Below are 25,687 nucleotides of genomic sequence, written 5' to 3'. Positions count from 1 at the left end.
AAAAATTAATAAACATTTTAAAAAAACCTTTTTTTAAATCTCACACATTCTTATTGGATTAAAGTTTGGTATTTATACCTGTATAAATGTAGGTAACTTATTTTACCTAAAACAGTAGCCACACTAATCCTATTCAATGTCACAGTCCATAAGCCTATAGATCGAACTGCCCAATACTAGTAGGCTACTTAACCTATGTTACGTACACATAATTCTAAAGTACAATTAAAGCCTTTAAGACCCATGTTAATCCTGGGAAACCAGTTTTCTGAGAAATTCAGACAAGCATATACACCTGTATTTGTATCTGGTGTGATTTTGAAGGTATTCTACTTAAACCATTTCAAAAATTATGGGCACTAAGAAACTGTAGATACTTTATCTCACTTCCAGGCAAGGCTGATAAGCAAGAAATCCAAAGGCAATATGCAAATAGATGTTTATGTTAATGAATCCTTTTAAAAACCTGCTTTGTAAAAGAAAGTGGAACTGAGTACACGCAACTCTAACTCAAAGCTCTCTGAAGATTTAAGTAAGTTTTCCCCCCAAAATGCGTCGAAGTGAAACAACACAGATCATTCATTCCCCATTTTCTACTCCAGACCCTGAACCTCAGCTCTGGAACCTAGAGACTGAAACCACTCTTCGCCTCATATAAAAAAAAAGGCGGGGGGGTGGGGGGGGCAGTTGACAGAAATACATGCACTGAATTACGAGCAGAGTATCTCATTCTCATTAAAAACCAGTTTTGCTTTTATGTTGCCTTTTTCTCTTTGGGGATGTGTGTTTTCTTAACATGAGTTGATTTTAGGTTGTCTCCAGAAATCACGGTCTCCTTAATCACTTACGTTGGCTGAAAACACCAGGTCCTCCGACAGACTCGTATCAAGTTCTAAGTGTTCTCTAAAGTCATGCTCACACGGTCAGTTTCAGGAAAAACTCCTGTTACTCCACACAGATGGGGGTCGCTTGTTGAGAATGTTTTTACTACAAAGGAGCTGCTACTAAATAACTTTCGGATATTAAATTATTTCAGTTTGTTATATGCAGATATATTCTGCTATTCCAACAATGTTCTGAATTCATAAAGTACCCGTTCACCTGAGGGTTTAAAAGGTTCACTCAAACATAAATCCATTAATCTCCCAAACTGCCCTATGAAGTCAAAAGAGCATAGTCTAAGTCTGCATACAAAATACTTCCAGAATGAGCTTATAAATCAGTCATGTTTTCAGCCATATGCACAGAGAACTACAATCCTACATCTTTGCAACAGAGAAACAAGAAAATGCTGTATAGAGGTTGATGTGAAATAATCTCCAGTAAATATTTGAAGACTGGGAGAAAGCAATTTTTTCTACCGCTAAAAAGATGCATTTAAAAAATAAACGTGGTAGATACGAGGTTGCTATAAGTTCTGAAAACGGCTTACCTATTAATGTAACTGAGGGCAACATAGGTTGGCTGCTGTAATTCTTGTTTTTCTAAAACACGTGGATCTGTATCTGTAACAAAAACACATTTACGATTTTTCAGCTTTTGCATCAGAATATACGAGGGTACCTAACGTAATCGAGGTTAAACAGAGAGAAAAGATTTAACATACCTCGTTTTAAAGAAAACCCAGACAGCAAAGCACAATCATTTGTCCTTTCATTCATAAATAACAAGATATTACATTACTTTTCAAGGGAATTCCAAACATCAACAGTGATAAAATGTCCATCTGTCACACAAACTCTTGCACAATCCCCCTCATAAATATTGGTTTTCACTGCTTACAGTTACAATGTTGGCATGGTTTGGGGAGGGTAATCGGCCTAAGAAAGAAAGTCTCTGTTAATTATGCTCACTTGAATGCTGGAACAAATTAGTTGCCATTGGAAAGCTCCATCAATTTGAAAATCGACTGAGTATTGTTCTTGTTCACTGAACACTTTTCTGGGTTTGGATTCACATTCTGGAGGGTAGCTCTTGTCCTTTTTAATTATATAATGAGTTTATTATAACCTTTTCTAGACTCTCAATCAGGAATGCTCATGCTGGCTCAGAATCCACAAATCTCACATTCATCAGAGGGGCTTTTCCCCCCGAAGAGAGAATTCAACACCATAGCAACCTTCTTTAATGGTGCTTCTCCAACATGGCACGCACAAAAAGTGCACTTTTCACAACCAGAAGCGTATTCTCCAGCTTCTCACGTCGAACAAAGACTGCGCTCAACACAGGCAAAGGCGACGTTTGTATGGGGAGACTATAAAAGGGGGAAAACTGAACACAGCTTATTTTCCACGAAAAAAAGGTCCAGGCATTTCACACAGATTTCTTTTTCATTATAACCTCATTTAAAGCCATCTCGTTATTAGAACTCTTCCAGCTGCACTTGGGCAATAACACCTTCTTTGATGTAATGACAGATGTTGTTTCAAGCACCTTTGTACAGGAAGTGTTTATTGCACGTGGTAGATGTAAGATACACGCACTAACCCCAAAGCACATTAACAGGTGATGGGGGTGGGGGTGCAGACGTGGTGGCATAGAGCACGGGTGGCAAAAATGATAGCATAACAATCCACTTCCAACGCTTTTTGACTCCCAGGCTCGCACTGGGAAGTGGTGGCAATTTTATTCTTGGTGCCAAAGTGAAGAATCGCATGTTCACTTCATTGTTTTTCCTATGCCAAGAATTTCAGACACATACTACTCTGAACTCCCACTTCCTGGGTCTTTGCCACTGCAGGTCCTCAATGCCCAATTCTGAAACAAGAGACAAAGCTTCTCTGAATGGCTCCATCAAGTCGGGTCTCCGGGTTTTGGCAGCACGAGTGAGAACAGATCAATAACTCTGCATTTCCTCTCCCTCCCACAATGGTTACATAAGCAACTGAGGCTGGTTGCAGATCACGCGCCTGCAGATACGACCCACGACCCACAATCTCTAAATACCGGCAACCACTCTTCAAGGGAAGCTTAGTGTTCAAATTCAACCTCTCCTCACACTCATCCAAGTTGGCTGTGACCCCCAAAGCATAGCTGTGTTTCTGAGAAATGCTCTGGGCACCTCACCTGTGTTCACTAGAGAGGAGTCAGTAGAACAATGCTCACCAGGGTGCTTTATCCCCCAGAACCGTCCATTGGAATGTTGGGCAGGCTATGTGTGCAAATGGTGAGTGACAGACCAATCCTGCAAGGTCTCTGCAGGTGCTTAACGAGGTTAAGAAGCAAGAGATTGGAAACAAAAACCACGAAAATCAAGAGGAAGATAAGAAAGAACAAGGCAATGATTGCAAATGTCTGGGTGGAAAATCTCCCAAACGCTCGCAAAACGGTTTGACCTCACGTGGAGTGCCTGATGACAGAGGTGCTGAGATTTTGAGACGCGCGCGGGCCAGAACTTGATTCACTAAAACCCATTCCTTCAGAGTCATCTGGTGCCGGATTTCATAAGGTGTATCGTTTTGAAAGAGAAGAGTGCCATTCTAAAATGTGTGTTTTTTTTTTTTTTTTAAATTAATGTTTGTTTATTTTTGAGAGAGAGCGAGAGCGTGCGCACACACAAGCAGGGGAGGGGCAGAGAGAGAGGGAGACACAGAATCTGAAGCAGGCTCCAAGCTGTCAGCACAGAGCCCGATGCGGGGCTCGAACCTAGAAACCACGAGATCATGACCTGAGCTGAAGTCAGACGCTCACCGACTGAGGCACCCAGGCGCCCTAAAATGTGTGTTGAAAGGGGAAAAGAGTTAGGAGGCCAATGAACATTTTTGTATCTTCCACTGTTGCCTTCATTCTTGTTAACGGACATTTGGTCTGTTTTCTCACAAACCATCCTCCGGAGCTTTCCTTTGTTTCTAAGTTATAAAAGTTCTAAACTGTTTTAAACATGGCTCCTCTCTAAGCCACCTTGGCTTTCACTTTTGTTCTCCTAGCGTGTGAGCAAGTATACACACAAACATACAGTTATAGCCTTCTTTTCCTTGTCACATGCCGATGCCTCTTTGGAGAAGGCGAAGAAACACCTTATACAAATTCTTCCGTTCCCTGATGCTCAAATGAATGGTGTTGGCCACTGACAACACAAATTTCACCTTATAATCTTTCACAGAGAATCAAGAATGTTTGCATGCCAGTTGCAAAGCAAGGTTTTGAAATACCGTTTTCTTACGGTGTTTCACTACCTTCCATAACCTATGCTAGGCTTAATGCTCACATACCCTCAAATTACCTAGTGGCGAAATGGACTTCCAGAAGCTTCCGAACGCCACCGTCTTCCACGACAAAAAGGCCATCTGGAAGCACCTCAGGCAGGATTCCCTTTTTCTCGGAGGCAGACTCTGGTTAATTGACAAGAGAGCAGACCTTCCAGACAGACATCTACCAGGCTTAACCACATCTTTTTCAGATTAGATGTTTCCTTGGGCAAGCTTTGGAACATTCATTAAAGCTTCGCGTTCTTAAAAATGAAATGAGGCGCTTGGTGCCCAGAAATCAGGAAGAGGCCTACACGAGTGCTACTGGAGGAACAGGATCAGCTGCTGGTCGCAAATCAACCTCAGCTCCGTCCCTCGCTTCCTGGCTGGCTGGTGCGCCGTGATCGTGACTCACCGTTTTATGGATTTAATTACGCCGTTGAGCCCTTCACATTCAGTAAAAGTAGAATAGCTGCCTTTATTATTTCTCTCTCCCTGGCAGAAATGTAACCGCCTGCTGCTGGAAACTCTCTACAGGAAAGGATTAGAGCAAAAAGAGACGAGGATTGTCACACAGGATGACGACGCGCTCCTCGGGGACACGGACCGTCCATTGTCAGAAGGGGCTGGAGAGAGCAATGCTATCCACTGGATAGGACTGAAGGCAATAAAAAAGAACTTCCCTATTCCGTGTGCCATGCCACTGAGAACTTTTTTGCACATAAGCTGCTGCAGGAAGAAATGGGATATGAATGGCAATGGCTGTAGCCCACAGTCGCCCAGATAGTTCGCTGGCTTGTTTGTTTACGGTGCCAATAAAAACCTGAAACTGGAACATCGGCTACCACGGCCCAGAGATATAATCCACCTTGGTAAACGGGCTGTGGGATCGAGGCACCTGATTTTTTCTTTTCCTCCCCCTGCCGCCGCCGCCCCCCCCCCCCCCCCCCAGCCGCAGGATGGTCCACAAGCTAGCAACTGGCAGGAAGGCAAGCGTTTTCTATAATGTGGCTGTCTACGGCCACAGACGACAACACTCTACCACTTTTCTGGCGCTAAGCAGTGACAAGAAGAGAAACCCAAATGTTTTCAGCAGGGCAGCGGGGGAGCCAAGAAAAAGCACGGAGGGATTCTGCTTTTCTGCCTCATACCACCCCCTGATGCCCACTGACTGATGGCTAAGAGAAATCGAATGTAAAGGTTTATAAATACCCAAGTGATAAAAACCTATCCGCCTCCTTCAGCTTCATGGAACGTGGCATCTTCTAAAATAGACGGCAATGTGCCTCTTCCAGGGTTCCTACCTCGGGCTAGTAGTTTGAACGCTCAGGGGTACGGGAAGGACTACGCACAAAGTGGAAGATTTCTGTAGCTCGTTAGGGTCATAGTGACTCCTGGCTTTATAGATTCAATTCAATGGCCGAAGGGCTCAAGGTCACGGCACTAGCTCCCACTACGTCTCAAGTGGCAAGGAAAATGGCGAGGCAGATGGCAGAAATAAGGAAAAGGACAGCATTCGGACCCTTCTCAATAGAAAGCGGAATTAGAACACGACGAAGGAGGGGCGCCTGGGGGGGCTCAGTCGGTTAAGCGGCCGACTTCGGCTCAGGTCATGATCTCGCAGTCCGTGAGTTCAAGCCCCGCGTCGGGCTCTGTGCTGACAGCTCAGAGCCTGGAGCCTGTTTCAGATTCTGCGTCTCCCTCTCTCTCTGACCCTCCCCTGTTCATGCTCTGTTTCTCCCGGTCTTAAAAATAAATAAAACGTTAAAAAAAAAAAATTAAAAAAAAACACGAAGGAAAGGCCATGGTGGTCAATCAGTACGGCTCATGCTCATCGTCCCCGCTGTCTCTGGAGTGGGGGACCAGTGGCAACTGAGTGGATTTGTGGCCAATGTGGGGACTTTTATAGCACTATCTTCCAGCCAAAATAAAGCCATCGAGGTTGTTTGTTGGGTTAACGGAGGCTTAATTAATAAGCTCACGGGCCTTGGCTATGCCTTAGCTAGCATACTCTGTTAGGATTTTTATAGGCCTGAATTACTTACAAATTCGAGAAAGTGAGGAACCAGTGGTCCTACCTCTCCCCAAGACTGACGAGGCCTCGATCAGCAATGAGCTGTTTCCAGGCTGAGAGGGGCACCAGTGAGCCGAAGAGGCAGTATCATGCCCCCCTGAGAGGGCCCCCTTCACATTTGGCGTTCTCCCCAAACCAGGATCTTGTCCAAGAGTCTATAGTAAGAGTGGGAGGCTGAGAGGACGTGGGTGTGGAAGCAGTGAGGGACTAGCAGCGCATAAGACCCTGGAGACGCATAGGCCCACGCAGTCAGACACAGGATTCAGAAGATCCGGGCTGGATCCACCACTTTTCTTTGGGCTCCCTCAGTCATAATTAATGGGCGTAGCCTGTGCTCCCTCTTCCCCTAACAGCTGAACTCCTAAAAGACCACAGAGTGTTAGTTTATTCAGTGTGGCCTTCCCCCACACCCCTGGCTGCATTCGCCACATCCCTTCTGTGCCCCACTCCCTCGCCAGGACCCACAGAGGCATCATCCGGGTACATCCTGCCCCCCTTCCACACTTCTCAGAGGTGAAAACCTGTCTCCTCTTATCTCTCCAGCGCTCAGCTCTGTGGCTGGCAAGTCTGAGAACGCACAATTATTGGAGGGATACACCAGTTTTATGGCCAGAAAGTCGAATTTTTGGTCAAACGTGGCAGACGGATCACGGGCATTTGTTTCCTTCGTCACCCAAGGTCCCACTAAAGTAGAACTACAGGAATAGAAAAAAATCTCCGGAGGGAGAGAAGAAAGAAAGGGGAGAGGTCAGCAGACCAGTGATTTCAGCTAGGATTCTGGAAGGTGGGAAACCCCTGCAGGAGTAGAAAGTGACCCAGAGAGGAGAAGCAGCTACACTCTCAAGTGCCTGCCGTGGGAGAGACCCAGGTGCCAGGAGGTGGACCCGCTATGGAAGCCCTGAGTTGGGCCTGGCCTGGAGGCACCTGGAGACTCACAAGGCAAGGAAGGGACAGTTCAGAGCAGAAAATGGGAAGTTTGTTTCAATGGTTAATTGTCCAGAGGCACTGAACCAGGAAATCAAGCACAGCAGAGGTAGAGGGGAACGGGGGAGGCCAGGGCTGAAAAGGGGATGCAAATAGAAATAGGCCTACCCTGTTGCTCCCAACCACCCCAGCAGCTGGCTGGTGGAGTCCTCTGATTAAGTGGGCTCAGAGAAGAGACCACCAGATGCTGACATCCGGCAATTCCCTGATTAAATGATCCCCCCTGAGGTTAAGCCCATGGTCAGTGAGCCTCATCCATGTCTCCATCCAGAGCCTCTTATCAGCTTTTTATTGCCTCGGTCTTAGATATGAGCCAAGAATAGTCAAGGAATGGCCATTGGACATTCGGGTGAAAGTCATGAAGATGAATGGGAGATACCAAACCAAACAGTAGCAGGGGTGGGGAGATATGGAGACAGGAGCAAGGGCAAGACTTGGGAGGTCATGTGACATACCTACTCGCACAGACCCAGTTAATGGCAGGGCAAGGACCAGAAGACCTACACACTGAGTCCCATTAGGCGGGTATTCTGACCATCAAAAATGCCACTCCTCCTCGGAAGTCAACGCATTGCTACTGTCCAGTTGTAACACTGGACTCCAGGCAGACCATCTTTCTAGCTTTCTCAAAAGCCCAGCACAGTTCTATTTTAACGTTCGCAGAACTTTCCGCACCGATTTTGATGAACCAACAATTTACAGAGACCAACTTTTAATTCACGGCTCGTTTACTTCAGCTGCTGAAATAAATATTGCTTTCTTGTTGGAAATGGTCCTTTCAAAAAAAACCAAACACACACACACACACACACACACACACACACACACACACACAACCCTACAATGCACATAACCAGCCTTTGAATGGATCAACTTTTCCTCAGTTTATAGACACGTCATTTGAAACTTTTCCTAAGCCATAATTTCCATTACAGGGCAGTCAGTGGAAATTACAGTGAGATTCTTGCCTTCCTAAATTCAATGTGAAATCCAGATGCAGCTAAGTGTTGCTGTAAACTTTATGAGTGAAATATCTGAAAGTCAGGGCCGCTGTGCAGCACAGTAATACCACCTATTAAAAAAAGCATTCAGGTACACGTTTGTAGCTGGAGTTTTCCTCTCCAAGTGAGTGGGTAAACATTATTCATCCAAGAACCACTGAGACAATGCTCTAGAAGGCTGATTCATAAACAAACATGGCATGTTGCAGCCCTCCCAGCTCCTGGCATGGCCAGAGGGTTCAGGTAATTAGAAACAGCCCTGACTGGGATGCTTTCTAACTCTTTATCAACCCATCAAACTCCTAATGTCATTGAAGACTGCTTGAGTCAGAGCTATTTTTCCCGAAGTATGAGACATGTAGGCCTTATATCTATGACACTATCATTCTGTGCTCTTTGACGGCGACAGAGGGTTATCTATCTAACCAAGCTTTCACCTTGTTACCTGTGACAAGAGGGCCTGCTGGAGACCATCATGGCTGTCGCGTATGCTTGTGAAGTACACAACCTATACTTCTGTACCCAGCAGCCCCGGAGACTAAGGTGCTGGGATTACACAATAAAATTCTTTCAAGCAGGAGTAAGGCCAAAACTGAGCACCGTATATGTGTGCATGCACACATAAAGATACAGGCCTACTTTCCCCAGAAATGAGCCTGATGTTGGATCCAAGTAGTATGCTACACAAAAGACCATCAAGGAGCATCTATGTCACTCCTGGACAATGGAAGAGCTTTATATAAGCAGGTATCTGCAAGAGAAGACAGCTGCTGATGGGTAAGGCTAGGTGACAAAAGAAAAAGCAGGGAGAATGAGGCTCTGAAGTCCTGTCTTCGGGGCTGGGAGGGAACTCTCTGTTTATGGAAAGACCCCTCCATTCCCTTTGTTTAAAATTATTTGCCAAAGGAGACCCTACCCATTCTCCAAGGCGTCGGCCTATATACGACCTCTACCATTGGTTGCACTAGACGTATGTGTAAATCTGCTTAACTTCCCATCAAAACGGATGCTCCCCTTAGGGGACCAGACCTTAGAGGCCACACATCCTAAGCCTGTAGGCTCTGTAAATAATCACTGTTCATTATGATGTACGCTGAACACATAAACCCATGCCTTGGACATGCAGAAGACAAAAGACACAAATAGAAGCACCCAGCTCAGACAGTTCGACCAGTAGAGTCAGACGGGAGAGGAACAGAGAGCCACACATAAATGCCTGTGCCAGTATATACAGATAATGTGAAAACTGTACCTACAATATTCAGAGGGCTCCAAAGGGATGCAAAGTTAGAACAGTGCAGATAGGGCTGATGTGGGAAGGGCTCACTTATGAATGGCCTTGGGTTTTGAGGGGAGGGAGTCATTCATGGGTAAGGTTAGGGGAACTATAAAAGTGGCATGGAGTTTGAAGCAGAAGGCACAGGCAAGAAGTCTATGGGTACTATGGAAAGGCAGCGGGGCTGAAGAGCCATATTCATTAGTTATAGGACATTTACGGAGAGATTCTGGAACAGGGGTTCTGTCCACCACAGGGATGTTTGCTAATGTCTCCCCTGGAGACAAGGGGGTCAGGGTGGGGGGTGCTACTGGTATCTAGTGGGTGGAAGCCAAGGATGCTGCTTAAACATCCTACAATGCGCACCATAGGACAACACCCCCCTTTTCTCCCTCCCCCCAACGAAGAATTATCTGGCCTAAAATATCAATAGTGTCAATGCCGAGAACTACACGGATATTATTAGAAATGGAATGGTTGCCCCTCTGTTCCCTGTGGATGATAATTTCTGTTAATTTCTGTTGTCTGAATCAGGAGACCAGAAGGCTATTAAGAAGGTGCAAAAGAAGGATACCAGAGATTATTTGAACTTAGAGAAGAGCTCTTTATGGAAACGAAGAAATGGAATTCATTTCAAGAAATACATGCTGAACTCCTGCCCTTTGCTAGTTGCTCAAAGGACATCCTAAGTCAGTCGATTCACAACTGAGCAAGAAAAATGACATAATTCACAGTTAATAATAACCCAAGACAGACTGTGCTGTATGCCAGTACAGAGAATCCTACCAACTGTTGTGGAAACAAAACAGGATTCTCTGAGAATCAGAGAAAGTTCTTGAAAGAAAATTTTACACGAGCTTTGAACTAAATCTCCAGGCAGCAAAGGCACAAAAATGGTGAGTCAATAGAAAACAGTTGGAGCAGATGAACACGCGCAGAGCCTGGCCAGACATCCAGTGTGGCTGGAACTCTCTTGCAGTTCATATGTGGCCCCCATCCTGGAAGGTCTGAAATGCTCGGAGGGTTCAGCCTTCATTCTGTGGACAACGTGAGAGCAGCTGAAGATGTAAACCGATATGGTCTGTGTTTTAGAAGAATAACTGGTGGGGGGTGGGGGGTGGAGAATGGAGGAGAAAGCAGAATACAGAAACATAAGATCTGGTGACAGTAGAAAAGGAAAGACATAATTTTTCTTACGGTATAGATCTGAGTGCCTCATTATCAAAAGCAAGGAAGTAATTCGAAAGTGAAAAGGGTTTGACACACAAAAAAAGGGAGGTCTGCTTCTGATGTGTGGGGAGACATTTTGCAGGACCAAGAAGCCTGGCCAGACAGAAGCGGAGTGCTAAAGATCCCATCACACGGCCACACATTCCAGCAGGCACTTGAACCAGAGCAGGTCCCTCGAAACCACGATACACAGTAAAGACCCAGCTCTGACTAAACACTTGGTTATCACAGAACTCAGCCAGCTAATCAGTAAGCCTTGACGGAGGACCTACCAGGGATAAAGAAATCCTCTCCAGTTTAAAGAAAAACCAGAGGCTGTACTGCACCAGAAACCGAGTAACTGGTACCTTTCACAGGAAGTACAGCAGGAGTTGGGGGTGCTGAGTCACAGAGGGCCCAGAGTCCCAGTATTTTACATGATCTGGTACCGGAGTCTCTAAGGCTCGCCGTTGCAGTCACCCCTGCTCTCGCTTCTTGGTGTTGCTCAGGATTCTAACGCGAGCCCACCCAAGTCAAACCGCCTCAGTTCAATACTAGCTGTATAAACCTCTTTCACTTCTTAGTATTCTTCCATCTGTAAAAGCCTGATCAAGACAGTACTTTTGCCCTACGGCGCAAATGGGGGAATTAAATAAGCAGTGTTAGGTGTAACGACTACTCAATTTTTCAGCCCATGAAGTGTTTTGCAATTAAACTCGGCACGGTTGTGGATTAACTCCATTTTACAGCCAGGGGCAGATTGATGCCTCGGAAACCTAAGAACTCATCATTTACACACACTGTGGCAGAAATTGCTGGCTGCCATCCAAGTCATTTTCTGTGGTTCCTCCACAGTGGTCAGGAACACGGCTGCCTGGTGGAGGCCCACATTTCCCAGCATTCCGGGAGCAGCCATGTTGACGGAGTCCTGGCCAATAGGACGTAAGGTGTCTGGGAAGCCTCCTCAAAAGCAGGCACCTTTCTTTGGGGGGTAATTCCCCCTCCCGCTGGCTGGAAGAATAACTGGAGCCCCTGCTGCACCTACTTTGGATTCGAGAGAATCCTGGGAATGGAAGTCACACCTGGCAGAGGAACACAGCAGGAGTCTGGAGCCCTGATCCCATGAACCCCATACCACTCCGGGACCGACCACCTCCAGATTTCTTGAAAGTGAGAGAAGTCAACTCTTCCACTTAAGCCATTTATGTTGGAACGTTTTCGTGAGCTATGTGCAGCCAACCCAAATCAACCAGAGCACAAAATAACAGGAATGCTAGTTTGTTTCGTTGGACCCGAAGTTCTAATCTGAAACTTTAAATATTTTTTGTTCTGCCCTCCCCCCCTTTTTTTTGGATTAAAAAAAAATCTTTAAGAATTTCTCATACTAAATTCATGGAAGGAAAATCAGAGTAAAATCGTACCTGCATCAACGCAGCATCTGTGGCTCTCTAATGGGGATAAAGAATGGGAGAACGAGGAGGAGGAAACCGTCATGTCAAATTATAGTTTCGTTGGTGGCTTTAGGACTTTCTCCAGAATTGGTTATTAGCGGGCAATAATGAAGCAAATTGCACATGCGTATTACTTCTGAGTTATGAACAATGCAACCAGCAGTAACCTTTGAAGCTGTCAGGATCTTTTCAGGCAAGCAATTAAAGTGAAAAATGAGAGTAGGCACAACTCCCATCACCCAATACCACATGTAATACCACCACCTACAAACACTGACACAAGAGTGGGACTCAGTCTGAATATTTATTAATGCAGATCTGTTCCCATTTGTTCCTCTTCGCCCCTCCCCCCACAACCCATCCCACCCCCACCTGCCGAATTTTTTTTTCTTTAAAGGGCAGCTCTCACACCATGAATTGCATTCACCTGAAACCTACATCAACGGGGACATCTCTCCCGTTTGCACCTGAAGAAATTTCCTTCCCTCTCCCTTGACCAAAACATAAATTTAGGACAAGCTTGGATTCTACAGGAGAAAAAGTTGATAAGGAAGTGAGTCCCAATTAGGAAATCAAGATGAAAATAGCTGGTATTTACAGAAAGCCAAATATATGGCAAGTATTGGGTGTTGAGCACTGAAGGCCTCTTCCCACCCCCCCGCCCCCAAAAAGGGCCCCAGTTCTCAAGACCCGTGAGGATTTCACTTCTCTTGATCAGTAATAAAAATGATCTCGTATAAAAAGTATCTGATTTTCTGCTAAGTGTAGGAATCTCTCACTGCTTCTATAGGTTCTATGATTTAAATACGGAGAAGGGCTCTAAAGAAATGACAGGGATGAATACGGTGGTGAGCCAGTTGGAAAAGGTCTAAGCTGAGAAGAAACCCCCATGCTACAGTTGTGAAACCTGATGCCTATGGGTCCTATAAAAAGTTGGTATCATTTGGTTTCATTTCTGTATCACCAAGCACCTAGAGACCAATGGTTCTCAGCCAGAACTGCATGTTAGTATCACCTGGGTAGCTTAAAAAAATTTGGATGCCCAGGACCCATCTCCAAAGATTCTAATAGGTCACTGGGGTTGAAAATCACTAACATAGACTCTGAGATGGCTTAGAAATCAGGAAAGGGCTAGAGAACTGGTTGGGAAAGTCATTAAAGCAAACAATTTGCATTTTTCCCCAAACTAAAAAGGCAACTGTGAAACTGGCAATGAATTATTGAAAGTGACTCAAAGGTTTTATAAATAAGCCCAATGTCCAGTAAAACCTTTTAAATTCAGACTTCCTTGGACTCTGGTCTCCCCTCTTTTACTTTCTATACAGAAAGTGTTAAGCCTTAATAACTATGTTGACAGGTTAATATCTTCAAGTATTTTTAAAACCAAATCACAACCAACCAAACAGCAATAATCCTTGAATCGTGAGTGATTTTCATCTATTCATAAGAGCATTGTGGTAAGACTTCTGACCAGGACCTTTTTTGGAAGGGGGGGGGGGTCATCGATTTTCTTCACAGTGTGGTCCTAAAATTAATAAGACTGCATCACTTGAAGTATTTTGCAGCTCAGATTTTCCCATAATTCTGATTGGCCCGACCAGTGTGGTTTTCCTGCACTGTCATTATTCACCTCAGATACAAGCCCAGGTCACAACCAAGCATATTAGCTTTGCATTTTGGAAGCCAGTTAAGGCAAGGATTTGCCAAAAGGAATCACCCTCTTTACTTCTCATCCTCCAGGGAAGCTGAATCAGTCCTTAAACAAATAAACAAACACGCACGCACGCACGGAGACAAAGCTGATGATCTGGACCTAGTGACCTGGTCTGATTGGCGGAGCTCTGCCTGGCTGCCTGGCAATGGGATCCCACACACCGCAGCCTCTGTGCCCAGACTGCAGCCAGGAGCGCAGCACGCAGGCTCATGGGCCACCAAGGTGATGAAGTTGTCAGGGATTCATTTTTCCCCATTCTATGCAGGCTCGGCCCCTTCATTCTACTTGCTAACGATGGGGGGTGTGTGCTGGGGTGTAACTCCGATCCATCTTGTGATGGTGTGAATCTGGGCCCCTGGCATGGCCCTGGCACCTGGCCGATGGCTCCTGGCTTCCTTGACTTTTGTGGAGGGACTTTTGGGAAGCAACTGTGGACTTCCTGTTTTTTGTCTGGTTGGTTGGTTTTTTAAGATTTACTTGCATTAGACAGGCACCATCATGTGGTAGCTACGGGCACAGTTTTCTGCTTACTGTGCCGTCTGAGCAAGCTTCACAGCCCAAGTTTAAGTTGTCTGATATGGAAGACAGTGACTCATAGTTTCTACGCATTATGAGGTTATTATAAGGATTACAAGAGATAAGTCATACACAACACAGAGCACAGTGGCTGGTACATGCTAAGTACTTAATAAATCATAGCTGTTACTATTATTTCGGGCAGTCAGGTCTGAAAGCATTTACTGTGTACATCGTGGACTACATTTGTGAACGACTGTTTTTAAGTAGTGATAACAACTGATAATAAAAGGTATCATAACCGTTAGCACATACCTACTATGAACCAATATGGAATGGGCAGTCCTCGTAAGATCTTTGCAAGGGAAATCTCTCCCCCATCCCTTTCCCAAAGGAAAATTCAAGGCTCAGAAAAGATCCCGGTCCCACAACTAGGTGACGAAGCCTCAGATTCAGGCCTGACTTCCAAGTGCATGCCATTGACCCTGACCACCACCTGGTCCTCTCAAATTAAATTGCTAAGCGGCTTTCCCTCTCATCGCCCCCGCCCCATGCCACAGCAAACTGTGCCTGCAGCTCTAGGCAATGAAAAGAAACGAAAGGAAACGAAAAGGAACGAAAAGAAACGAAAAGAAACGAAAAGAAACGAAAAGAAACGAAAAGAAACGAAAAGAAACGAAAAGAAACGAAAAGAAACGAAAAGAAACGAAAAGAAACGAAAAGAAACGAAAAGAAACGAAAAGAAACGAAAAGAAACGAAAAGAAACGAAAAGAAACGAAAAGAAACGAAAAGAAACGAAAAGCTCTGCATAAAAGCAGTGGCAAGCTTTGGAAGCAATGAAACACAGGGACAAATTTTGATGGAAACTGGAACCTGTAGGCGTCAATGCGGTGAGTACACCCGCATCTCCTATTCAGTTCCTCCTCTGGGTGCCTGATCTTAAAGAGCACAGTCTTAGAACCAGAAGACACAGATTCTAGTCCTAGTTCGAATTATTTCTAACCTACAGCGTTTAGTTTGCTGTGAAATGGAGAGAATGATAGTGCACCACACCCTCACAATCTTGGGGTGAGAATCCTGCATTTTAATCGAACTATTACCGCAAACTCCAACGCCCAGCCTCTAGCTGCCAACCCAAAGTGGCCCTGGAGTTCTTCTCCAGCAGGAATAACCTAGTGCGGCCACATATTTACTGGTCTCTCTGGCAAATACTGTATGGAGAAGAGAAAGCTTGACCTATATACGTTAAAATAGTGACCAAGGTCATTTGTATAAAGAACTTGGATTTCATTTCCTTTCTTTGCCATCCCTGGAGCTTCGAGAGAGTGTGCATAGGCACCTGTGTTAATTTCTCCTGGAAGAGTCAGGAAATTCTCCAATTGCTTTTCCAAAGAGCCACAGGTCTTTTTCAGAAGAGACTGAGAACTTACTGGCTAGCTTTCAAGCTGAGCGTATTAAAAGCCATTGTGACTAACTAGAAACAGTGTGATCAATTAACTTGCTCTGCATATAAAAAGGAAGGCTCTTCAGTTTATAAACCAAGACACATTTAAATGATTTTATCGCACATCAAGCCAAATACAAGATTCTGTAATACTTAAGTAAAATAGACGTTATCAAAGGAACTTGCAAGACATCGGATTCCTCAGAGAGGCTCGGGGGACTTTGGGGATTTGGTAAACATTACTATCAGCTGGGCTCCAGAAAAAAAAATGGAAGGGAAAGACTCGGATGGATTTTCTCGGCTTATCTGAGATGACGTTTAATACTCTGGATATGGGTTCAATATCATAAAGATATTTAAAAAGGAATGGCTTTAAGTAGGAATGCCAAGATAACATCTAGTATTTTTTTTTTTAACTATATGTTAGTTGCTGAAATCTACAGCCACGCTGCCTTTTGGTCGTTCTCTCCTCCCCTTCATCCACCTCTACACTCTAGCCGACAGTCTAGCTCAGGGTTTTCTCAATATCTGCACTGCAACATACAGTAGGACATAGATTTTAAATTATAATCAGTACACCTCCCGCACAGAAATATACAAAACTTTCACAAAACATCACGCAACTTTACTACGCTGCATTTGCACGCAACATGTAATGCACGGATAATACTTCTTTTAAAATGTTGGGACAATCCATTAAATTGCTTTTAGGATCCACTGATGGGCGCCAAATGGTAATTACGAAAATGTTAATCTTGCTAAATTACGAATCAATATCATGCCTTAAGCCTACCCCTCCACGTGGCTCTTTATTGCTTGTGGGATAAAAGACTTAGTTAAAATATAGAGAGGATCGTTCACAATTTGGCTCCAAACTGCTCTTCCGTAGTTTATGCACCCTACCCTCTAGCAACTCCCAACTCCTGCCCAGTCTCTGTAGGCACCTTGTTCACGCCCCACCCCTGCTGCTCGGGTTACCCTGTTTACCTCTTCAGATCCACTGCCTGCCCTTCTCTGCCCCATTCTGTGCCCTGAGCTGGTCCCCCCAGACTCTCTGCCCTCTGGTCGGGGTCGCCAGTGGGAAGCCCCAGTAAGAGATTAGAGGGTGAAAGGAGAGAGAAGGAGCCTGCTGGTAAGACTTTGTAACACAGGCCTACTCCTCTACTTCAAACACCTCCTCCCCACTTCTGCTGTCGTCCTTAGACTCATCCCCCAAAGCCTACCACAAAGGTACTTTCCCTCCAAAGCATTCTGGGAAACCACCTGGTAGAGTTCGCCTCAGCACACACATCTAGTCAAAGGATGAATTACACTTTCAAATGTTTACGTTCCCCACAGACTGGTCATCTTCAGAGCCTGCATCCTGTTTCTCTTTGTGCCCAGCACTTAGCCAGGAGGCTGGCAAGAACCGATTACTGAAAAGATCAACAAATGAACGAAAGGTAACAGGATTAATTATTTAACAGCATCACGCTTGTATATCACAAGGTAGTATTTTCTAACAATGGTGTCTACAGAGTTACTTCACCTAAATTCCCATTCTGGGGTGCGCTAGTCTATTTCTGCTAAATGTAACTTCTGGGACCTGGCTCATGACCACTGCTTACCGTGTGGTGAACCGGCTATCTCTAGCGGTGACGAACTAGCTCCCACAATCCCCCATCACCTGGCAGGGTGTTTTCTGCTTATTATGCTAATTAGATTTTACTTGAAAGATGTAATTATTGCTGCAACCCAAGGAAATAATTAATGGCCAATTTTAGTGAGCAAAATATTCATTAATCAAGTCAACAGACAAGAGACCTGCAGAGTTTAAGAAAGGTCCTTGAAGAGAAAAAAAAACAAACAAAAAAAAAAAAGAATCACCCAGAGATTTCTCCTTTCCATAAATATAGGTTAAATCTATTCAATTACAGCCTCCCGAAAGTTTACATTTCAGATTTAGTTCAACGAGTCCTAATGAAGTCTAGGTTTTAACTTTCGGGTTCTAAAATGCATTGCCCAACAGAATAATTTAATCACTTTATTGCATGAAAAGGTGTGATTAAAGAGGAGGTAGCATTCATCTACTTGGTCTCTTTAAAATGTTTATTCATTCGAGGATTTCTAAACACAACAAACGTCAGCCTCTGTTTTCTTATGTGACAGGCAGGCAGGCAAGGATCATAATGAGAACACTATTCAGTTTGTTGGGTGTTTACATCATCTTTGTCCCTTATAAACAATGAGCCTTTTAAACCTGAGGGTTAGAGGACATTTTAAGCTCTTCTAACACCTTGGTAATCACAGCCCAGGGAAATATTTGCAACAAACAACAACACAGTGATCCAGAGATCAGATCAAACCTACACTTACTATTAAAAGATATTTCAATCCCAAGGAGCATTGTCCCTCATAAAAAATGATACACAAACGCCTTCCAGCCTGTTCCCCACAACCCTTCTCCTCAATGCCCTTTTATAATATTCATGTCCTCAGATTTATGTCGACTGTATATTTACTAGACGTGTCTCCCCATTACATTATCAGGGGCTTAAGAGATGAGAAGAGATAGGACCTGGAAAGCAGCATACAGTAACTGACAATCAAGTTTATTTTTGAAACCAAAACAACATTTCCAGGTTTTCCTTTAATTTTAAATGCTAACAACCATATTCCAGCCTTCACATGCTCATAAAGCTGTTTAACAGTCCAGAAAGAAAAAAATAATAATTTTGTTTTAAATAATGTTCACCGTCCACGTCTTAATAGTCTGGACACTGAAGCATTTTTCATTCAGAGTAACGATCTCCAGGAGTAAAAATAATATAATTATAACTGAACTACTTGGTCAGCTAAATCACAACCAGAAATGCGCTGGTATGTATTTCATTCGCTGTGTCAAAAAATCTTCATTCTGGACCATCAACAGAGCACTAAATTTTGATCTGTCATTGAAAACAGGTCGCTTCTATTTCTGGCATACAGCATGGTAACAGGGTACAGCAATTGGTAAAGACAGCTAATATTTCACATTAAATCTCCCCACCTGACCTTCTGAATCAAAAAAGGAGAGACTCATGAATAAGGAATTATTATACAAACATCCCCTTTACTTCTCTAAAAAAAAAAAAAAAAAGTCTCTCAAGCAAAAGCGCGGAAAGAAAGGCCAGAATTCTTGGGAAGAACTGTGTTGTTGATAGGATGGCCACTGAAGACCAATGAAGGACGTGGGTTCTATCCCTGAGCTGCTTCCTCTTAAAAACACAAGTGTGAGCTCTAGGGGTCCAGGTGGTCTTCAAACCAAGTCTGAAGAGGCATTTCCACTGAAGGAATGAGGGATGAAAGGCCATGCCATCCACCTCGGGCGTGGCCTCGCAGGCCCCTTGGAGTCCACGGTCATTGACAACTGAGACGTATACAGGGGGATGAACATTGTAGAAGGAAGCCTGTCTCCTGAGGCTCTCCTCCACCAACTCGTTTTGAAATCACTATGGATCCATAGTGAAACCACGGTTTTGCCTTTCTTTCAGCTTTCCTTTAAAGAAGACTTTCAGAAACGCTTTGCACAGACTTATTACCCCCCAGCTCAGTCCTCAGGGAGAGTGACCCCTCCATTTGCTCCCACGTCACCCTCTGGTGACCACCACCCTCACACTCATACTCACCATCTTGTGTGAAACTGCCTGACTGGCTTTCTCTCCCACAGGGCCGGCGTTTCTCACTGGGGGAGTTTTATAATGTAGTCTACACCTGGCTATTGCCCAGAGCTTCCGATTTAATTGATCCGGGATGAAAGACCCACTAAGTGAAGGCACCTGGCTTTTTAAAAGCTCCTCGGGTGATTCTAATATGCAGCCACGGCTGCGAACCACGCCTGTGGTCCAGCTCCGCAGGGACAGGCACTGTGGCTCGTTCACCCTTGATTCCTCCACCCCAGGCAGGCCAACCATGGCACCCAGCGAAGAGCCTGCTCACTGCACATTAATTAGATAAATAAAAAGGTGGTTGCCCAATGACTGGAAAAGAAAAGTGGGGGTAAAGACAGGAGGGGGCATTTAGCACGGGGTTCTCCAGTAACAGAACTTTGCACACTTTAGTCTGCGTCGGATCAAGGGGAGGGCCCTGGGACAACTCAGACTGCTGGGCTCCACTCCCAGGGCTTTTCTGATCCTAGAACTTTGGGCTGGGGCCTGAGAATCGGCATTTCTAAGGGCTCCCAGGTGGCATAGATGCTGCCGGTCTCAGGATCCCACCTCTAGAACCACTGCACCGAAAACCACCAAAGCAGCCTAGTAACCTCCGGGGACCCACAGGAACACGTGACAACCCGGGTTGCAGGCATCTGATCGTGTGGCCAAGGACAGTGGAGGGACGGCGCAGGTCTGTAAGCCTATCCGATGGCTAGCCACAGGCCAGGGCCCAGGAAACCGCCCCTCTGGACTTCCAATTCAACGGCCAAGCTTTAATTTTCAAGGCGTAAGCATCTGAATCATCTGTCACGTGCTCACTGCCATTCAGAATCAAGGCGTAGCCAGTAAGAACAATGTAAACCCATCAGCATTTAAATAAAAAATTACAGAACACTTTCCTAGAAATAGGCCCAAGATCAAGTTTTCCCAGAGCACCAGTGGCAGGCTTAGGCCAGGAGACAAACCCACGGCTGCTTGTTAAATCAACTCAAGCACTAGATTCGACAGCTGTAAAAATACAGTGGTTTAAAATCCAAAGCTTCTAATAGCCACCCAAATAGATGCTGTACTAGAATTACTTAAAACACACTCTCTCTCTCTCTCTCCAACTACTCTCAGTTCAGAAATTTCTTTCTTAAGAGACAAAGGTAAGGAATAAAGAAAATGCCCAGTGCATTAGGTTTTCCCACAACCACACTGGTTACTGGTTCCCAGAAATGGGAAGGAGGTATTATCGCCAGGCCTTACCACCACTCTCCAGTCACATGAGCCACAGAACAGAGACACAAAGGGAATTGTGACCCTAGCCCGCCAGGGCTTCTCCCTCCATATCTAGATACTGATCCTAGCTAGTGGTCATGGATCTGGGGGTCAGAAAACCCAATATGTGTGGGTTGTGAAAGAGTTAATCTGTGAGGAGTTCTAGAGCATGAGTAAACAGGAAACTCTGGCTTCTGAACATGACCTCTGTCAAAAGGAAGCATAAAGAGGGAGGGCTCACCCACGCGATGACTATAAAACATTACATGTATATATGGCCACAGCAACATCGTGGCTCTATGAAGTGACAGTGACCAACCGTAATGTGAGATGCTGGCACAGAAAAGGGACAAAAATGAATAAAGTATGCACTTCAGTTAGTTATCAATTTGGTTCATCATTGTGACAAAATATACTACACAGCATTGTGAGATATTAGTAATATGGGAATACTGGGTGTGGGAATATAGAATTCTATACCGTCTGTAATTTGTCTGTAAATCTAAAACTATTCTGGGGCGCCTGGGTGGCTCAGTCGGTTGAGTGTCTGACTCTTGATTTCGGCTCAGGTCACGGCCCCAGGGTTGTGGGATCAAGCCCCGTGTTGGGCTCTGAGCTAAACATGGAACGTGCTTGGATTCTCTCTTTCTCTCTGCCCCTCCCCTGCTCTTGTGTGCTGTATCTTGGAAAAAAAAAAAAAAAATCCACAACTATTCTAAAATAAAAGGTTGCTGTTTAAACAAATTAGGGGCTGCTGTCCTAAGCGAGACATTCGCAAGATACACAGGTGGGTGTCTGCATTCTTTTCTATTTGTTTAAAATATTTTTGAAATATTTTAAATATTTCATAATTTAAATATTTTAAATTTAAAATTTAAAGTTTAAAATTTAATAAATATCAAATAAATTTATAGATTTCATTTATAGAATTTTATATAATATTTTATAAATATTATATAAAATATATAATTTATAAATTTATTTATAAATAATATAATTTTATAAATTTATAAATAAAAATTAAATAAATTTAAAAAATTTAATAAATATTAAAAATTTAAATATTTTAAATATTCCATAATTTAAAATATTTTGCAACTGGCCACCGTACAAATTACATGTGCACACGCTTCCTTCTCCCCCAGAAAAGGACTGCTGTTTGTTTAGACAAACCGCTGTGCGGGAAGCAGGCCTGAAACACACGCTCTCACCGACAGCCGCCTCGGATCCTTTCAGACTGAGTCCCTGCGGACCCCTGGCTCTGTCACCACGGAGGGGACACCACCCGCCACACACCTCAGGATTATCCCTGGAGGAAAACCGTGGAGGACATGAACTTGGTCCCGGGTGCTGCCCCCGCTCCGGTCTCTGCCTGGCCTCTCCCACCGACCGCCCTTCTTCCAAATTCTGTCATACTCACATTCTCTTGGACCCGATGTCCAGCTAGATGCCTTCAACTATTAGCTGAGGGCTGCCTTAGGATGCTACTCCTCCAACAGCAGTGGCGGTTTAGCGAGGGCAGGGGAGAGCCCTGAGCCCACGGGAGTGGACTGAGTGGTGGAATTTCAAGGCACTGTGATGGCAGAGGGCCACCTGTGCCTTCAGACCAAGCTTCTTTGCTTCACACCGGACTGCATCTGGTCAGGGGTAAAACCCATTTCCCTTGCCCCAGGGGCCTCTCTAACTGAGGAATGATTCCATGCCAGGCCAGAACTCCTGATGTTGCAGAAATTAAGTAACCTACTGGTTCTCATGTTTTCCAACCTCCGAAGGAGTTAGAAACAGGTGGTGAACCCGCCAGGATGGGAATGCAGGGGAAAGGGGGCCGAGAGGCCTGGGTAGAGCCCGTACACTGCATTCTAATCCCTGGAATCGTGGACGTTCCCGGCTGCCCACATGTTCCCGAGGCTGGCTATTTTCGCTCGGCTGTTCCAGCGCCAAAACCAAGGAATGTGTGTGTGGCGGCCAGCCTTCCCCCGACACCTCTGCCTTGGGCCTCGCCCAGACCAAATGAGTGAGGATGGGGCGGGGGGGGAGGGCGGTGGGGAGGGCAAGGAACATCATTTGGGAGTTCAATAAATAAAACTGAAAACTTACCGGTTTGTTCTCTACCCCACACAAGTCGGCATCTTGTACCTACTGGCTCCTCTTTCCCCTCGCCTGTGCCATTATCCCACTCTGAGCTGTTCTCCCTCTACCCCACAGTGGAGTCAGATCCAACCTAGCCCGAAAGGGCCCATTAAAGTCCTAAATGCAGCCAGGGTTTCTCTGCTTTCTTTCACCCCATTCATTCTTTCGCTACAAAATATTTATTGAACACCTACTATGTGCCGGGTCCTGAAAATCCCTTCAGGGTGGAGCCCACATTCTGGGAAGGGAAAACGCCAATGAGGGAATAAGGGAGTACACACAACTACGCGTACGACGTCAGGAAGAAACCTAGAACGGAGGTTGGGAGGCTGGAAGGACAGTTCTGATCTCTTAACTGGCACTTCAAATATACCATTACTTAAGCTGGTTGACGGTTCTGTGTTGCCGCCCCAGCTAGGTACCCCACGTTCGAGAAGGACAGGGGCTGTTTGGGGCGTCTGTGAGCCCAGGGCTGTGTACTCTAAATGTGCGGCCAATTCGGCTGAATGAGAGAATTTCTATAAAGCAGCCGATTCCTATTTTCGAACCTTACCACTTCTGGCTGCAAAGGAAGAGTCAGGAAATTAATCAGTCCCGGTGGGGTCACACGTGGTGAGTCACGGGGGCCGCACGGATGGAGCACACTCCTCCCCCACTTCCTGGGCGCCTGGGCACCTGAGTGCGGCACTGACGTGTCACCAGTGAATTGGCCAGATGTGATTCCTGCCCTCATGGTGTGTACGTTTTGGTGGAAGACAGCCAAAGATAACCAATAGGGAAGAATGTCAACGTGTGGCCATTTCTTTGAAGGGAGCAGGCTGGGGGATGAGGAGAGCGACAGCAAAGAGGTCGGGAAGGTTGTCTGGAGAAAGGGGACGGATGACAAGGAGCCGGCCAGGCAAAGGGACGGGGAGAGCGAGGCTCCCGGTGGAGGGCACAGCACGGGCAAAGGCCTGGAGGTGGGCGTGTGCTAAGTGTGCTCAAGGAGCTGAGCGCAGGGTCAGGGCCCAGAGAGGGGCGGGAGCCAGCTCACACAGGCCCTTGTGGCACACTGAACACAGTGTGGGTTTTACCGTAAGTGCCATGGGAAGCCACAGAAGCAGGAGACAACGTGAGATGTGTATGTTAAGAAAATTACTCTAACAAGATATCCTCAGAATCAGGGTGACCATGTGTTACTGTTTGCTGGGGACAATGTCATTTTATTAATAGCATCCCCTTTCATTGCCCAAAGTGTTTACAGATCAGAAAAATTTATATGGCCATCCTCTCCAGAAACCATTATTATAAACAGTATATCTATGTGTATATCTGTATTTTTTTGTTGAGAGAGAGAGAGAGGGCACAAGTGAGCAAGGGGTGGAGAGAGGGGGGGCGGGAATCGATCCCACATGGGGCCGAGAGAAGCAGGGCTCACCCAGGTCTCATGTTTTACCCAAAGCGGGGCTCAGACTCACCAACTGTGATATCATGACCTGAGCCGAAGTCAGATGCTTAACCACTGAGCCACCCAGGCGCCCCGCGATTCAGTACTGCATGAAACCTCATATTCTCTGGGCCAATCAAGTCCCCCTCAGGCCAAACATTCACAGTAGGAGATACAAAATATTCTATAGTGACAGGCTATGCCTATCCTCCAGCCAGATAATTAGAAAAAGGGCCTACTGTATTCTGGTTTTTTTTTTTTTTTAAAGAAAGGAAGAAAAGAAAATTCTATAAACTTCTCTCCACGATGTCATCCATGTTTCCCAGCTGCCACGCAGGGAAGACTTTTCCGCAGATCAAATCTAAAATTTTCATGGCTTGGCCGGAGTCTGTCCTCACTCGATATGGACAAACAGGGTCAGTGATGGCTCCCTGTACTGAGATACTGAGAGTCCTGTTCTCGAAGAAGCCTGCCAAAGTCACCTCTGAGGAGCTCCAGGTTACATAACCCCTGTTTCTCTAACCTCTCCTCTCAGGTCTTATTTTTCAAATGTTCAGTCATCCTTGTGGCTCCTCTGTTTATCCTCGCCAAGCTCTTCACACTGACACAGTACTTCTAAAGTTATATTCCAGAAGCGCTCTGCTATTTCCCCTACCAAATCTTTCCAGAAGCTTCAGATCTGCTCTCCTGCACATCTAAGCCGTGGACTGGGAAACTGGAGCCGGTCCGGCCATACCATGCCGGCCCTCCTGTCTTGCTCTCACCTGTCCTCCCTGCACCAGACCACCTAAAGAGAGGATTAAGCATAATCTTACCGTGTCTGGTTTACAAAGCCATGCATGGGTGACAACCTCTACCGGCTTGGATTATGTCCCCCTTCTCCTATTCCATTTTAGAACCACAGAACGTCAGGGTAGAGGCCACCTTAGCAACGCTCTTTTCATTTAGCAGATTTATTTAAGGCTGAGCTAATAAAGAGCCCGCGGAAGGGCTGGAGCTCGCCCTGGACCGGAGCTCGCCCTGCACTGGAGCTCACCTTCTGCTTTCCCATCCCTCCACTATTACAAGGAAATGTCACTGCCCTCTGATTGTTTTCTATCGACCTGTGTATACATGCCCTTTCCTGTCTCCTTCCTTGACCTAATTTGCTTCTTGAGAGCAGAAAACAGATTTAATGGGGTCTTTGTATTCTTCACAACATTGTATCTTCCGTGTGGCCGGGACTTCACATATTTGCTGTCCAGGGCATGCAGGGGATTCTTAAGGCTCCTCCTCGATTTTTTTTTTTTTTTTTTAAAGGATACACACCGTTGAGCAAGGGTGATGTTATCAGCCTGTCGGTG

General features: G+C 45.4%; 1 protein-coding gene and 1 long non-coding RNA gene across 2 annotated transcripts in view; one reads left to right on the top strand and one right to left on the bottom strand.

Moving 5' to 3' along the window:
• The window catches only part of JAZF1 (JAZF zinc finger 1), a 332,500-nt gene that overhangs the window by 141,090 nt on the left and 165,723 nt on the right, over positions 1-25,687 (bottom strand). Inside the window, exon 2 of the mRNA XM_027075172.2 lies at positions 1,433-1,505. Within this exon, the coding sequence (XP_026930973.1) occupies positions 1,433-1,505 (73 nt within the window). The remainder of the gene's footprint in view (positions 1-1,432; positions 1,506-25,687) is intronic.
• Positions 15,086-17,300, top strand: LOC128314761 (uncharacterized). Its single transcript, XR_008296775.1, has 2 exons — positions 15,086-15,303; positions 17,196-17,300. It is a non-coding gene; the product is annotated as an uncharacterized LOC128314761 (long non-coding RNA).

The sequence above is a fragment of the Acinonyx jubatus genome, chromosome A2 (assembly GCF_027475565.1).
Source record: "Acinonyx jubatus isolate Ajub_Pintada_27869175 chromosome A2, VMU_Ajub_asm_v1.0, whole genome shotgun sequence".
Lineage (NCBI taxonomy): Eukaryota > Metazoa > Chordata > Mammalia > Carnivora > Felidae > Acinonyx > Acinonyx jubatus.
The sequence above is the reverse complement of the archived record's forward strand: the minus strand, read 5'-3'. Positions and strand labels throughout refer to the sequence as shown.